Source organism: Haliaeetus leucocephalus, unplaced genomic scaffold (assembly GCF_000737465.1).
Source record: "Haliaeetus leucocephalus isolate CR32 unplaced genomic scaffold, Haliaeetus_leucocephalus-4.0 Scaffold206, whole genome shotgun sequence".
Lineage (NCBI taxonomy): Eukaryota > Metazoa > Chordata > Aves > Accipitriformes > Accipitridae > Haliaeetus > Haliaeetus leucocephalus.
In genome coordinates, this window is record NW_010972642.1 from 6806640 (window position 1) to 6823191 (window position 16552).

A 16552-nucleotide genomic window follows, 5' to 3' on the forward strand; every position below is an offset into this window, starting at 1 on the left:
AGTCCAGCCACTGCTAGGTACTTGGGAGGCTCTCCTGTCCTGGCAGCGGAGGACAGGGCAGGAGCCGTTTGGTCCCCTCCTGAGCTGGGGGGTGTGTGCTCTGAAGGGTGGTGCTCTATAATCCTTGCAGCTTGTATCACAGATATACATGTCATTAGTAAACTCACAGTTGCTTCTTATCTCACTCTTGCTGGTGTCAGTAAGCAGCAAACTCACTGACTGCAGAAGCGTTGCTCCTGTTTCACATCGGAGAAAATGTAAGCAGGATCTGATCCTTGTCACAGCCTCTGGTGCCCCATGAACCTTGCTGAACAGATGCTTTGAGAATGCCCTACAGCCCACACAACCTGGAAGTTAATTAGAAGGTGTAAAGAAGCCAACTAGCTTTCAACAGCTTGAAATGAAAGGCATTTTAATTTCAACTGCTGTCCTGGAGTTGATCAGTTTTTCTCTTGCGACATCTTTCCTTGCTTTTCTCCTTTTTGCAGCTGGAGTGAGCCGTTCTCCAGCAGCATTTGGGTTTGGAAGCAGCCATGGTTGAAGCAGCTGTCCCCGGTCACGTAGCTGCTCTTAGATTGGCTGGAAAGCACTTACTTCTGCTAATATTTTCCTGTCCATCTTGCAGATACGACCTATTCCAGTAGCAGCCCCCACGCACTAATCTAACTAGGTTTGTTCTTAAGCTGTACCTTGGCACTGCTGTTCCTCACTGAGCCCTGATTTTCTGTCTCTGCTCCCACAACCGCCCCCGCCTCCTGCCATCAAAATGCAAGGCAGGATTTCAGCTGCCGACTAACTGCTGGCTCATATTGTGCAACCAGAGAATTTTCTGTGTCCTCCTGCCCCTCCTTTTGTAACACAGGCCAGACTGCTTGCTTTCTGATTCCTCCCTCCCCACCTTAAATTGCAGTTTACGTGCTTGGTTGCTGCTTGTTTCAAAATGAAACCACGAAATAAAATGCAGTGCAGCGGTCTGCAGCATCACCTGTGATTCTGCCTTCTGCAGCTCAGGCAGCACCTATGAGTGTCCAAAGGTGCTTTTAAAACTGCTTCCTCTAATAAGTGTTATCGGCTGCTTTTTAACAACATCTCTGTCCGCTGTTCGCTCTGTTTCACTGTTCACTCTTGAGGTTGTCCTCCTCTCACTTGCCTTAAGATAAAACAGCAGAAGAGGTCAAACGGAGGATGTTAACTTCCCAGCAGTAGGAGCTCCTGTGTGATGGCAGTTGGGAGCAGGCAGTAAGTCTGGAGGAAGAAAAGCTTTAGGAGAATCTCTAAAGGCCTCTTCCTCTGGTGCCAAAACCCCAGGTGGCTTCAGTCTTGTCTCTCTCGTCTCTCTTGTTCCTTGTTTCACCTGAGCAGCCCTGAATTAGCCCTTTTTGCCCTGGGAGAAGCTGAGGATACCACCATGTTTTGCTTTCAAAGGACACTTTTGTTCTCCTCTTTTTCTGATTCCTGCCTCCCCCCTTCAGTTGCACCTTGTTCCCAAATAAAGCCAACAAATGCTGTTCTCCTGCATCTCTGCATCGTGTGTTTGGCATGTCGGACCCAGCTGGTGAGTGTCCACAGCACTTCAGAGGTGTCCTTGGCTTTCCTTGCCTTTTGTGGCCGTACTTGAAGGATCCCATTATGGTAGGTGTGGGACAAACACAGCCCAAAATTTGTGACCAAAGGGAGACTGGGCTACCTCATTCAAATATTGAAGAAGGGAACTTCTTGGTGTGGTCTCTGTTTATGACTGCCTGCATGCTGCCTGTTCTCTTTCAAGTGCTTGGGGGAATCCAGGTGTATTCTCATTTTCTTGGCAATAAATCTTGTGGGGGAAAATGTGACTGCCTCCATGCACCAAGCCCAGTACCAAGTTTGGTATCATTTCATATGGAGCTGCCTGTTGCACTGGGCACAGAGGAAGCCCCCTCCTCTCTGTGGGAAGATGACGGGCTGGGGGTCATGTCTGCAAAGGGTACTCCAGGCCTGGAAAAAGGCACATCCTCAAAGTGCTGAGGGTTGGAAATACAGCAGGGCACCTCTAGAAGAGACTGGCAAGGTCAGAGGGAGCTGAGGAGGGAAGGTGGTGGTGGTGGCGGCTGAGTGGTTCTAGGAGAGGGGTAGACTGTGGACTGCATCAGGTGGCATCTTAACAGTTGGAAAAATTTTATGGCAGAGGGAAAAAAGAGGCTGGGAATGAAGGAGTCAGAGGATTTTTCTCCAACCTTTGGTGAAGGAACAGCAGAAAAAGTGCAGGCAGGCAGCGAGGGGCAAAGTTCTCTGAACTCATGTGTTAAGGAGAGGGGCATCCAAAGAGAGAAGAAAATGTCTGCCTGTCAGGGAGGATGTAACACAGTGGGTGGCTGTGGCTCCTGTGGGAGAGCCAAATTGTTCCTAGCTGGAAACAAGAAGTTATTTGAGTCCCCATCTGGCCTGAGAACGTATAGGGCAGGGGCACAGTAGGATTAGATGTTCAGGAAAAGAGCCAGGAGGTGTGTGAATAGGCTTTCTCATAGAAACAGCAGGCAAAGCAGAGAGAGAAGTAGTGGGGATGTGTAAATGCTGCGCATCGCTTTGTCTGGGAAGGGAGAAGTTGAAGCTCGTAGCACAAAGGGCCAAAACCTTGGGTGCCAGTTTAATCTACCACCTGTTCCCAATTGAAAAGGTTTGATTTCATAACCAGTGTGCTTTCCCCCTTTTTAAAATAGGAAAATGAAACCACAAGTACCGGCATCTTCCCTGCTGGTCTATGTTTGTCCCAGCCCTGTTCCCCATTGCAGTGTCCCAGCTTCTGTCCTTCATGGTGGTCTATTCAGGAGTCAGAGGACAGGTACAGAATCAAAGTCCTGGTCTAGGTGTCCCTGAGGTGGAGGCTGGTGGCAGGGTTGAGACTGTGGGCTGGCACTCAGGACATTCCCTTCCTGGGGTTAGGTGAGAGGAGGTGACTCCCTGATTGTGATCTTCCCCCGCCTCCATGTGTGAAACAGGTCTAACACAAATACTAGTAAAAATAGGCTGGCTCTTGGAGCCGCCTTGCATTAAAAGAATAAAAGCAAAGAATTAGCTAAGTCCTCTCCTGTCAGCTTCTCATGACATCCTCAATAAACCCAGACTTAAGCATCATTGTACTTGATAATGTGCCCTGGACTGCAGCAAATTGGAACGTGCCAAGGACTGTGACAGATCAAACACGTTTCATTAAGTATGTGTTATTTTTTCTCTCACATTTGACAGTGCGTGGAGCTCTGCTCCTCTCAAAGATGAGGAGGCTGTGCTGCAGCATCTGAATGGACTGATTAGCCAGCTGGCAGGCCTTGCTGCAGGCAGGCAGTGGGGAAAGGGGCTTTGCCTGGGCTTCAGAAGCTGAGAAAAGACTAGTGGGAGGACCTGATGTTTCCACCTCCCGATCTAACCCAGCAGGCGAGCTAAGTGAAGGGGGCAAAGTTGGGACCGGGACGACCTCTGTGCTGGTGAGCTGCAGAGCTGCTAGCTCTGCACCAGCCAGCATTTAAGGTGCATGCCTTGATTTCTGGGTTGCACCACCTTCTTTAAATGTACGGTTAGAGGTTTGTATGAGCCTGTTAGAAGACTGATTCAGGTTCACACTCAAGTGTAGATCCACACATGTTGTAGTACTTAGTGGGTTTGGGGCAGCGTAAGCCGTACCAGTAAATAGGTGCTTTCCAACATATGGACCATAAAGGGCAAGGGCTGGGGAAAAAAGGGAGGTTGCTTCCTTAGTCCCCTGGTGCATCTGCATTTGACACTGGAACTGGTTGTGCCCACTGGGGTACTGCTCCTATACAAGCCCTTATTGGAAAAAACTCTAAAAAACCTCCCAAATTTAATAGGGAACCAGAATCTTTCCACAATGTTTTTGAAGAGGCAGCTATATAGTCTGGAGGATGGTCTTCACTGACCCCTGACTGCCCTCCTCTGTGGTTTATGCTCCCCTGTTCTTGCTGCAGCCCCTCTTACTAAAGGCAGTGTTAATGCTTTGCATGGGATTCAGCCCTCTGCTTTCAGAGTCCATGGAAATCTGCTGCTGATTTCAAGGGGAATAGGATGGGCCCTTCAGCACTGTCATGGTTTAACCCCAACCAGCAACTAAGCCCCACACAGCCACTTGCTCGGTCCCCCCTGCTGGGATGGGGGAGAGAATCACAAGTGTAAAAGTGAGAAAAATTGTGGGTTGAGATAAGAACAGTTTAATAATTGAAATAAAATAATAATAATAAAAATGGTAATGAAAAGGAAAATAAAAAAAAGAGAGAAAAATAAAACTGAAGACAGACAAGTGATGCAAGTGAAAAACAACTGCTCACCACCAACCGAATGATGCTCAGCCAGTCCCCAAGCAGCAGCCCCTGGCCAGCCTTCCCTGTAGTTTATATGTTAAGCATGACATCCTATGGTCTGGAATATCCCTTTGGCCAGTTGGGGTCAGCTGTCCCGGCTGTGTCCCCTCTCAACTCCTTGTGCTCCACCAGCCTACTCGCTGGTGGGGTGGTGTGAGAAGCAGAAAAGGCCTTGATGCTCTGTAAGCACTGCTCAGCAGTAACGAAAACATGCCAGAATTATCAACACTGTTTTCAGCACAAATCCAAAACATAGTCCCTTATTAGTTACTATGAAGAAACTTAAGTATACGCCAGGCAAAACCAGCACAAGCATGAAGGCAGATGGGGAACAAGGACTCTTGTTGCCCTGGGCATTAGAGACCAATTGGTGTATTACACTGTGAGATCTGGTTTCCTTTCTTTACTTGACTGACAGAGGTAAGAAACATGCCTTGTACCAAAAAACTGCTTGCTTTGCTATGAACATTCAGTAGAAGTTGTGTTTTCATATGCAAGCATCTTTCTCTGCCCCAGAGCCTCATATATCCAGAGGGTTAGCATTTAGGAAATAATTTCATTTGCACTGGACAGCTTACAGAAGCAAATGAGACACGGTGACGATGATGCTGTTTTGTGTGGAGTAAGTGCAAGCATGGCCAACCACTTCCTGCTCCTGCTTCCCCCTTGCTTCATTGAAAACTACACCAAAACAAGTGCCATGGTGTTTCTAAGCTGCTGGGCCAGTTTGGTGTTAGGAGTACACTTGTTCTTAGTCCTAGTTAGGTCAGACTCCCTGGTACTCACTACTCCTCATGATACGGCTCATACCCTGATGCTAGCCCAGAGGGAGATGACTGGAGAGAGACCAGGCACAAGGAGGGAGGGAATAGTTTGCCATCATGGTCCTGGTGCAAAAGGTTGATGGACAGGTTTGGTGGTCCTATCAGGTAGAGGACATCAAGGGTGATGAGGTGTTGCTCATCAGTGACTTGCTGACTGGGAGAGGTCCCTGGCTTGAGCTGACTCCAGAGCCGTGCTTGGACTTTGCTTGGGAGAGAGCAAGCTGAAGTAGTCCAGAGCAGATCCGGGGGCAGCGGAAGAGATAAGTAGTGCAGGTGATGCAGATTTCTGTCCCTGCTGCTCCCTGGAGATGGGGATGTCCCCTTAGGAGTCATGGAAGGAATGATAGATGTGCTATTAAAAAAACCTATCAAGCCACCAGCAAACTGAATCTGCAAGTTAATGTGAAGGAACAAAGCCCTGATTTCTTTCCCACTCTCAGCTGGTGGGAATGGAGGCAGAGATACTGCTGCTTCAGAGAGGCTTGCTTCCAGCGTAGTTTTCGAATCCCAACATGGCAATGTGTATCCCTTGCTGATGCCAATCACCCCTTCAAAGGTCAACTTCTGCTCAGTAATGCCACCAGTGAGATGTAGCTACAGTTAGGACTTCCCTGGCATAGTTCATCAGCTACCCTGCTTGTGTTAGGTCTGTGCTTTCTGGCTGGACTCGCATGTGCATCCCTATCTCAGGTAACTCATTAGAGCAAGCTTTCAAGGAGAATTTTTTTAGCTAAGTCAAAGGGAGCTTTCTCTCATCACCCTTTAGTTTCTTCTCATAATCAAATGCCTGTAAACAATACGAAAATGTTGTCAAAAAGAAGATTCAGTCTGGTCTGTGTGAATTTGGGCTGGATTTAAATTAACGAGCCAATTAAAGGACTTTGTGTATGGTAGAAAATTGTAACTTGTAACAAGCAGCCACTAACTTTGCTTAATTAAGAAGATGCTAAACATAATTCAGGATTTAGTATAGACCGGAGAATGTCTTCCTTGTACCACCCTACAGGCCCAGTCACATTCAATGTACCTCCTCCAGCAGTGACTTTTCTCCATGATTCCATGACTGGGCTTTTTCCTACTAACATTTTCACTGCAATAATTGAATTTGTCTGATGTCAGTACTCCCTTGCCCAGACCAGAAACACCTCACGAGTATGAGGTCCTTTTGCTCATCTCAGGGGCTTTGTTTCCTTCCCCTGTATTGTTTGCAGGGTTGGGCAAAGGCAGAGGTTTGGTGCTCGTGCCTGTTTGTTACTGAAGGCACCCTAGACCAAATAAGCATGTTGCTGAGGTGGCAGGCTGTATGGCAGTGTAACATGGTGTCCAGGGGGTCAAAGACAGCGATGCCTTGAAGTAAGATGGTAGGTTGTCCATTTTTGTTCAGACTAATCCGTAACATTTCTGTCCTGCTCTCTGAAACCACTCCAGAAGGAGAGAGTTGCTGTATAAATAGCACACGGGGAAGGGAAACTCCTTCTGCCCCCATGCCCTGCTTCAGCTCCAGCTCTTTTTGTCTTCCTCTGAACTGCTGTTTCCAAAGTCCCGGCCAAGTTTCCAGCAATGATGGAGATGCAGAGCATTTAGTCAGGGTGCGGAGGGGCAAATGGAGGTACGCTAAGGCTGGTGATCTGGGAAGGATGAGGAAGGGGGTTGGGGGTGGTGGTGGGGTGAATTTGGGGGTGAGTCCAGTGAAGGGGTGGTGCAGGTGGGCCCATCTCACCTGACCAGTGACCTTTCCTCTGTCCCTTCAGCACAGACTTTCTGCCCCACAGACATAACTTGGGGAAAATACCTCGTGCTGATGCTAAAGAGGCCATTTTACAGAGGATGAGGGAACCTCATGGTGATACTGGGAACACACCTGTTGTGGTGACTGGTCCTGTCCCTCCTCTTCCCACCAGTGTGTCCTGCAGCAACTCCCTACATCTCATGCTCTCTTTTTCCTCTGTCCCCCAGAGCCATGACAAGAGCTGTGGCTAAGGAAGGAGAGCCCAATGGGGCCATCGCAGCTCCCGAAGAGATAAAAAAGGAGGAAATGGAAGACAGAGGACAGTGGAGTAGCAAAATGGAGTTTGTGCTGTCTGTGGCTGGCGAGATCATTGGTCTGGGTAACGTGTGGAGGTTCCCGTACCTCTGCTACAAGAACGGTGGTGGTAAGTTCACAGCACGCATGAGTTGTCCTAGGTCTGTAAGCACGACAAGAGATACGTATGTGCCTGGACCCATTTCTCCTATGCCTCATGTGCCCCCACATGCATTCCCTTATTCTATCCTCTGGCAAGTTATCTCCTGCCAAAACCAGGAGGAATAAAAACTGAGGGGTGAATCCAGCTCCCCAGTGGGTACTGTTTCTCAAAGCAGCTCTCCTAAGTTTGGATGCTGAATTGAACTTTAGTAACTCTTTAAGGCTCTTGGGCAACTCAAGAAACAGGTGGTCTTCCGAAACCATCAAATGCTGTGAGTGGTCAGAAAGCCATCAGCAACGTCCTTCTACATAATTCCCTTTTCCCACTCTCTGTGTTACCCCCACCTCTCTCAGGCCCTTGTTACAGAGGAGGAAAGGTTTGATGGTGCTGGTATCCTTGCCATGGCCTGATACACCCTAGAAGGACATTGCTACCTCTTCCGCAGGAACAGTTCTCCCAGTGGTCAACCCACTGCTAGGGCAACCCATCCCCAGGAAGAGTTTGTTCCCCTTCCCTTTTGTTTCTTGCATGACTCTCCTTTTCCAATAATACTGCAGTAAGATCATTACATGGTTAAAAACTAAACTTTCTCGTAACATTAAAATGAAACTGGGAAAGAGGAAGGCAATAATTGACTGTCACTAACTTTTCTTTGTGAATCAAAATCTAACTTTATAAAAGAAAAGGAGGAATAATAAATTACACGTCAAATACAGCAATAACTTGTCTTTTGTTCTTGTTCTCTAGAGACACCTTTGAAATAATGCTTTGGGACTTGCATGCTCCCCCCACTTTAAACTTCCTTTCTCTTCCACAAAAGCCTTTCTTTCCCAAGGTGCTGTGAGCTTTCACCAATGGATGAGTGATTCAGCTGTAGTTCATCCCAGGACTGCCGAATTCCTGTCCCCTGTGCTGTTACTGCAGTTTAGCCAAATCAGGCCGGAGTCAATACAATGTCTCCTCTGAACCAAATGGGGGTTGGATAAAAGGATGGTTAAAGAAAATGGAATTGAGTTTTTCTTGAACCTGGAATGGTTTTTAGCAGATTCTCCAGTCTCCTTCTCTGAGGTTTTGATGGTAGGCACTGGAGGCACCAAAAGCAAGTCAGACCAGCATGGGTTAGTAAACACTAGCAGTGCATCTGATTGAACAGCCCATTCTGCAGTGATGCTTTGAGAGAGAAGTCACGGGGTTTGTATGGAAAATTTCTTCCTGAGCTCAGATGATATCTTTGCATAGTTTACGCCTATGGTATCCAGTTCAGTAGTCCTTGCAATTTGTATGCTAATTAGTATAAGTGAAAAGGCTACTTTTGTTCATTTTAGATATCTGTTGAATAACTTTTTTTTTTTTTTTTTAAATTAAACTACTCTGGAATATCTAAGGCTGTGATTCAGAGGCCAATAAGGCTAGGCTTGAGAAAGATTAGGATGGGACAGTCATTCCCTCACAGCTTACATACTGCCTTTGCAGAAAGTGTGCTACTACTGTAGAAGGTACATTCCTCTCTCTAGGGCTCTAGGGAAGCAGATGGCTGACAAACTAGTATGGGACAAGGCACTGTCTTTCCCATGACACTCAAAGATATTCTCACCATTGGAAAAGTCCTTGAAATTGCAAAAAAAAGACATTTTCCACCTATAAATGCCACATCCCCATCCCACTCACCCCCCAAACTGGAGACTGCTGTCCTGTCACCTTTCTCCACTTTGGATGTAGTGAGATGGTTATAAAGCTGTAAAGACAGAGGTCATAAAAACAATTGTGGTAACTTGCTGTAAAGCAACCAAGTGTAAACTTATCTATGGTTGCACTTTCAAATTTGATCTAATTGCTCAGCATCCTGAACTCATTACTGACTCATAAGGAAAGAGCGTCTGTTTCTGGGGGCCCCTCTCAGGGCTGAGTCTCCTCAAAGCAGCAAAGAGGAGATCACAACTGGAGTTTCAGCTGGAAACTGCTCTGGGAAGGTTGAGAGAGACAAGACAATAGAGGTGTAAGAAAGCCCTCATTACTCAGGCCAAAATGGATCAACCTCTGGGACAAATGGTATCAGAGGAGAGGGCCTGGGACCTGCTGAAAGGCTTATCTGTGTGCAGGATAATAAAACGGTCTTGCAGATTTGGCATACAGATAGATGTCTTGCAGCACCGAAAGTAGCAGCTGCCTCTAGTTCAGCATATGCAGTTCCCATTCCCTGCTCTGCAAACCTGGATTGACGCTGTGAACCAGCCTCCCTCCCTCTGGCCCCAGGTCCCCTGCAGCTACAGCACAGCTGTGTTTAGGGGAAATTTGGATGTTGCTTGTTATCCTAACATTGTTGGCTTAAAACCAAGAGGAAGTGTTCCTAGTTGCTAATTGTCATGGGAAGGAATTTCAGTGCGAATGGCTGTCCTGGCAGGGGAGGAGAGGGCAATGTCTGGCTCAGCTGAGAAAGGGGCCCTCAACTCGGTTGCAAACAGCTGAGATGCTCTCCAGGCACTGGCAGTGGGACGTACTCATGACCAAAAGTTTACTGTGTGGGATGGCAAGACCTCGACAGTTGTTCCAGCAAGGAAGGCAGTCACCTTGGCCTGTTTGGAGGGGAGCGAAAATGCGAAAACCTACACTAATGATGGGGAGAAAGACTGATGTGATAGAAGGAAGGTCAGCAGTGAAACTGAGATCTCAGGAGCAGTTTTGAGCAGAACAGTGAAAATATTGGGTGTTTCAGTTTGGCAGCAGAACAAAAAGAAGGAAAAAAGGTTCAGACAGCTGAACAGGGCATTAATTTTTTTTTTTTTCTTTTCCTTTTCTGATGCTTTGTTTTCTTTGGTGGGGTGTCGGGCTTCCTCCTTTCATTTCATCAAGGGTTAATCTGAGGGCTATTTCAAACTGATTTCTCTTAAGACATTTCTCTATATTTTAATAAGAAAATTGAATTTGAAATGTTAAACTTTTTCATTTTGAAAATGCTGGAAAGATACTCTGTTGCCTTTCCCCTATTTCCATTCTTTTGGTGCAAACTGCTTTTCAAATTTGATGTGAAATATGTCTCAAGTAAATTTATATCCTGGCAAATTTATCACTTACCTGGAAATGTCACCAGCCTCCAGGTTTGTATCCTCTGGGCAAGTGGGAGTTTTGCTGTGACTCCCGGGAAAGGCAGAACAAATGTGGTTATGTAAAACAAGGACTCCTTTCGCTTTGCCTGACTCCTGCTGAAAGCTAGAACGAGGACAGGAGAGTGAAGCAGGGAGAACTTCTCCATTGCTGTCTTTTTTTATCTCCTTGCCTGGGTACTCCTCATCTCTAGGTTTTGGCCAAGACCAAATGCAGAAGTACTGCAGTAGCATAAGACACACCACGCTTCTATTTTTTTCCAAGAAATGATGGTGCTGGAAACCTTGTTTTTTTAGCAGCGGTTGCACAGTTAATTCAGAGAAATATTTGTGTTTATCTAGCTGATTCCAGCTGTGGCCCCAGGTACCTGGCAAGGGGTGGTGGGGATAAGGTTTTAAAGAGGTTTCTGAGGCAGCATCTTACCCCTCTCTGCAGGAGCCTTCCTCATCCCCTACCTCATCTTCCTCTTCACTTGCGGGATCCCCCTGTTCTTCCTGGAGACGGCGCTGGGGCAGTACACCAGCCAGGGAGGGGTGACAGCCTGGAGGAAGATCTGTCCCATCTTTGAAGGTCAGTCAAGTTACGGGAATTACCGACAGCACTTTCTAACAGCTAGTGACTCAGAGCCTTTTTTGGAAATGTTACTCTGGTTTTTTTCTTTCTCACTTATTCTTCCTCCCTTCTTCTCTCCCCCAGCCGTGTTATCCCTCCTGGTGACTGCTGTGTGTGTAGGTGCCGTGCCCTGACCCCCCAGTAGGTGACTGAGGGTGTGTGGTGCTGGCTGGGGGCTGTGCTGGTCCGGCCGAGCTTTGAGATGCTCTGAGATGCTCAGAGCCCAGGAGGGAGGAGAAGCAGGATGGCCAGCAAGCAGGAGGAGGAGGATGGAGGTGTCAATACACAAATACCTGCATGTAGTCCAGGGCAAATACTGAAGAGAGAAGAGGGTGAGGAAGGCTGGCTGGCTTATGGTGCTTTCCCGGCCCATCGCTGTGCCCAGGGCTGCTGTGGCAGCATTTGCAGGCTGTCGTCCTGCAGACCGGGGGGAATCGCACTGCACGCACTGGTCTGACAGCCCGGAGATGGGCTGGGGCTGTGGTTGAGGCCCAGGTATAAGAACCAGGACTCCTGGGGCCCTGGGGAAGGTTATTTAATGGCATTAATACACTAATGAGTTTAACATCCACAGTTCTCCTGTGCAGAGGAGAGCTTATTACCCACGTTTTGCAGACAGAGAAGCCTGTGCTCAGGCAGATTAAAGGCCTGGTTAGTTTGCTCCAGCGCAGGCGTGCAGGGACATCTGAAACTCCCTGGGGAGTCCGGGACCTCCTGCGCTGGAGGCCTCTGCGCTCTGGCACGGGCCTGGGGGTGGACAGCAGTGGCATCTCAAAGGGCACTGACAACCAGTTTTAAACAAATTAATTGGGCCTTTCTGACCCAATTACCATTCTGATGTCTCAGTGGGCGATGGGCACAAGCAGGACCCAAGACCAGAGCTCAGCTCCTAAGTCTGTACTTTTGCCCCAACACCATACTTTATGCATGATGTATATCAGCTGTGAGAACCCTTTTTTCCTGACTCTTTCTAGAAGGAAGAAACTCACCTGCATTTCTTTTGTTTAAAGGCTGGAGCTGGCTTTTCTGCAGGAGAGGCAGTGTAATGCGGTGGCATGGTAGTGATCAGAAAAAAGTTTTCCCATCAGCGGAAGGTTTTATCTCTGTTTCACCATAGACCTGTCTAGAGATACCAACAATGTTTCCTGTCTGCATGCACAGTCACGAAATCCTTTCTCTTTCCCTGAAATATGTCTTGCCCTATTCTCTAGTGAGCCACGTGGTTGGTGTTGCACCCTTCTTAACATGGCAGGGTCTATGTCTTTGTTTTGGGTTAAGCCCGAGGTGTTGGGAGTTGGACCCTCACCTCCTTTGTTTTCCTTCACAGGAATTGGGTATGCCTCACAAGTCATTGAGTGCTATCTGAATATCTACTACATCATCATCCTGTCCTGGGCACTCTTCTACCTGTTCAGCTCCTTCACTGCAGTGCTACCATGGGCCAGCTGCAATAATCCCTGGAACTCAGGTACACTTTCCCTTGGTCATCTTCTAGCTCCTTCCCAATTCACAGAAATTATTTGCGTTTTGTAGAAAATATTTTTTATTCAGATAAAAAGGTCTCATGAGCTGCCGTGTGGTTAGGGACTCCTGCAAAGGCAACCGTCTTCTTTTACCATAGGCAAGTGTCACAAAGGGTGAGTGGTATGAACCTATACCTAGCAGCAGGGGACAGTAAAACTATTTCTGCATGGAGATGTTTCGGACATTGAGATTTCACTGAAAAATCCACATTTTCTGGCAAGCAGGAGAGGTAGGTGGATTGGGACAGTTTTCAAGCCAATGTAGAGTCCTCCTCATGTGGCAGGAGCTTTTCATTAGCTCTACTACAACAATTTATCTTACAGTTCCCTTACTCTGTCCCACTCCTTCTGAGTTACTGGCACAGTTGCTGCCACATACTGAACAGTTTTCTTTGTGCACTTAGCTTTTGGCTAAATCAGGCCAAGCCTGCACTGGAGGATTTTGCCAGTACAGGTCTCCTAATGCAGGAACCAGTAACACAAAACTCTAAAGGCACAGTTTTTCTGGTCTAATCACATCCATACGAGCCTCTATACCATTACATTGGCCAGGGGTCTCATCTCTTACAGAACTTACATAACTGTGCCCAGCAAAGAAGACCTGGCCTTGGTTTTATTCAAGGCACTTGAGCTGTTCCTGGGAAGATGGGGTAGATGTGAAGTAATCCTCATGGGTCTGATGTCCTTGACAGGCCTTTTTTACCATGTTGAACAGGTTGTTTTGCTTTCAGTGGAAAGCCAGGCTGGAAAGAGCTTTGGCAGCAGCTCCATTCCCTCACTTTTTCTTTTGGGTCAGATGATTCATTTCTGTGATGTGTTAAATTTCTCCACCCCATGGGCCATTCACTCACAGCTTCCTCTATCCCTTCATCCCAGCAGAGGTAACCAGCCTTTTAAAGAGTTGATGTGATTCCTTCAGCTCTCCCAGCATGGGTTTGTTTGCGAGGAAAGCCACAGATGTTCTCTCAACAGGCAGAAGCTTCCCAGCAAGAGCTGGGCTTCCTCGGTTTTCCAGTGGATTGTCTTTTTCTTGACAAATGCAAGATGAGGTGCATTTCTTGGATGCGTGGCATCTCCTCTGTTTTTAGTAATTCCATGCTATATGACAGGGTTGGGAATGGCAGAGTGGAACATGAAGGCATCTGCAGAGTGTGTGAACATATGCATGCATGTGTGGACAGGGAATGGTGCATCGTGTGGGAGGAGAATGCGTTTTTCTATCCTGGCTACTCATAGTGGCTATCCCTCAATAATCTATATTTTGCAGCCATCTGGTTTCCATTTGGCAGGGAATTGCTCCCTCCTTCCCCTCTCCCCTTCCCGAAGCCCTCTGGCTACTGCTGGATTAGGTTTCGTAACTGGGGAGAGCCAGAGTTTAACGAGATGCTTAATGAGATGCAAGCTTTTAATGAGATGCTCTACAGCACAGGGTGAAGGGTCTGTGTGCTGCCAGAGTGAGGTTTAGGGTACAGAGGGGAAGGAGCATCCCTCATGGAGGAGCCTTGGAGAATTTCTCTGGCTCATCAGCTTCCTTTTCTTTTGGTAGATCTCTGTGTGGACATTCTGAATAGCTCCAGCCTGGACAACAGGACCTTGCCTGCGAACGCCACCTCCCCAATGATTGAGTTTTGGGAGTACGTGATCGCTTAAAACTGCCTTTTCCCTTCTTCTGACCACGTCTTGCTTGGTGCCTAAGGGAAGTTGTCCATCAGGCTGCCCAGGCTCATCTCTGGAGAGCAGGGATCTGAGGTGCATGCATGAGATGCCAGAGGGGGGCTCGGGGAGGTTTGTTCGTGGGGCTTGAAGCAATAAAACACCTCTGAGGGAGCGGTCCTGCAGCAGGCCAGACAGTGTCCCAGAGAGGGTCATCACTGCAGCCTGCAGAGGTTGAAATGGCTGCTGGAGCCACACTACCTCTCCACACTCAACTGAAGAAGGTGTCATAAAGAAGAGGGGCGCCAGGGGGTCAGCTTCAGCAGTATTTTGTTTTTCCATTTATGGCTCCTAAAGTGCCTCTGAGAGGGTTGAGTGTCCTTTGCCCCTTGCAGCCACCATAGGGCTGTGCCCATGGTGCAGAAAGAGTCTGCACAGTGCTGGAGCCCCTCTCCTGCCCTACTCTTTGCACATACTATTTGGCGAGAGCTGTGACCCCTCTGAAATGATTGTTCAGGTTTTCTGCAGAGGTTGCAAGGGCAAGGGGACCCTGAGGGGACGGGTTTGGAGAAGGGTGTGCAGAGGAATCATAAGTGTGTGGTTGGGCTTCTGGGGATGGCATGAGCTGCAGTGCTGAGCTCTCATGCGGCCCACCTTCGTGATGGTGAGTCTTCAAGGAATGAGGCTGAAGGACAGGCATGGGAATCGTAAGGGCCATTTATGCTTATATTTAGTATGTCCATAGTATACGGGGAGGTCAGAGGAAGAGCGGTGGCCATGGGGTGATGATGGCATTTGTGGTCTGCTTTGGAATGAGTACTGTCTGCTGGGCAGATGCCACGGTGGGGGAGCAATGGGGAGCAGGTGGTGATTTTGTGTTGTGTGGGTCTCATGGGCATGGTGCCATGGGCTTGGTGAGTGGGAGGGCTCAGGCCAGCTACAGGACATGGTGGACCAGCATCAGCAGGAATGACAGAGAGGCAAGCCCTAGGCAGAGCTGGGGTGACTCACATGGCTGGGAGCCCTGGGCAGATGTGTTGTAGGTAGTCTGTTAAGTCTTTGGATGGGGTAATATGGGAAAGGTCTGTACAGATGAGTGGGGTCTGGGGTGTTAATGCTTCTCTCCCTGTCCCTGGACACTGGCAGGAAGCGAGTCCTGGGGCTCACGGATGGTATTCACAAACTGGGCACTGTGCGCTGGGAGCTGGCTCTGTGTCTTCTGCTGGCGTGGATCATCTGCTACTTCTGCATCTGGAAAGGGGTCAAGTCCACAGGCAAAGTAGGAATGGAGATTGTTCTCCTGGTCCATAAGCCTCCTTGTACCCATCTTACATTTCTTCCCCAATCTCTTTTCCTTCTTCATGAAGTAGAGGCAGGAGACACACAGCACCAAAGTCAAACCTAAAACCTGGTGGGGCCATACTGATTTACACTGCTTGTGTTTGACCCATAAGAAGAAGAATAAAAGACTAGGTCAAACAGGGAGGGGAGAATAGGGAAAGACCTGGGAACTGAGGGTAGTCTTGGGTCACCTTTTCCCTTGCAGATACCCACAGTGGCTGATGGATACTCCCCAAGTGCCCTTGGGAATCATCCACTCACCAGTGTGTTGTCCTAGTGTGGCTTGCTGTTGTTTTTAACAAGATCCTCTGCAGTGGCAGACTTCCTATCCCTGGCAATAATTAAACACTTGAGCAAAATAGACAAGCTGCTGCTTGTAGCCAGCTCAGTGAATAGATAATGAATCTCTCCTGCTTCTTTATCCTGCAAAATGCTTGGGGTGGGAGAGCTGTCTTTGTTCTCTCCTTTGTACTCTCCCTGGCTCTGAAGTTTGTGGCTCAGCAGGTCACTTTCTGCATTTTGCTAGTGAAGCTGGAGCCAGTGCTCCCTCCTGATGTTGATCCCATAGATCAGGTAGACTGGTTATCCTTCTGGAGTGAATGAATGTGTAATGCGTTGGGGTAGGTGTTAGGGATGCTGCTATGGGCATGACTTGTTCAGGAACTCCTTCCTTCCTGGAGCTGCAATGAGATGGGTGGGTCATTAATGATGGTTGGGTCTTGTGGGTGTCCAGTGGATGTCCCAATAGGAAAGGGAGGGGGAGCAATTTCTGCAACAGACTTCTTCCTTCAAATCACTATCCCTGGTATTGGCAGATGTTCCCTGTAGTACTGGACACCCATGTTCCCTGTAGTACTGGACACCCACATTTTGGTGTCAGATCCCATTTCCCACCTTAAAACTGCACCAGGCACCCATTTTAACAGAGAATAGCTTGTTCTGCTCGCTAGGTTTCTCCCAGTCTT

At 48.0% G+C, this 16552-nt stretch overlaps 1 protein-coding gene across 1 annotated transcript in view; it reads left to right on the forward strand.

Moving 5' to 3' along the window:
- The window catches only part of SLC6A12 (solute carrier family 6 (neurotransmitter transporter), member 12), a 46001-nt gene that overhangs the window by 7778 nt on the left and 21671 nt on the right, over nucleotides 1–16552 (forward strand). The window contains exons 3-7 of the mRNA XM_010566211.1: nucleotides 7127–7323; nucleotides 10894–11028; nucleotides 12398–12538; nucleotides 14140–14227; nucleotides 15393–15525. Of these exons, the coding sequence (XP_010564513.1) occupies nucleotides 7131–7323; nucleotides 10894–11028; nucleotides 12398–12538; nucleotides 14140–14227; nucleotides 15393–15525 (690 nt within the window). The 5' untranslated portion in view covers nucleotides 7127–7130. The remainder of the gene's footprint in view (nucleotides 1–7126; nucleotides 7324–10893; nucleotides 11029–12397; nucleotides 12539–14139; nucleotides 14228–15392; nucleotides 15526–16552) is intronic.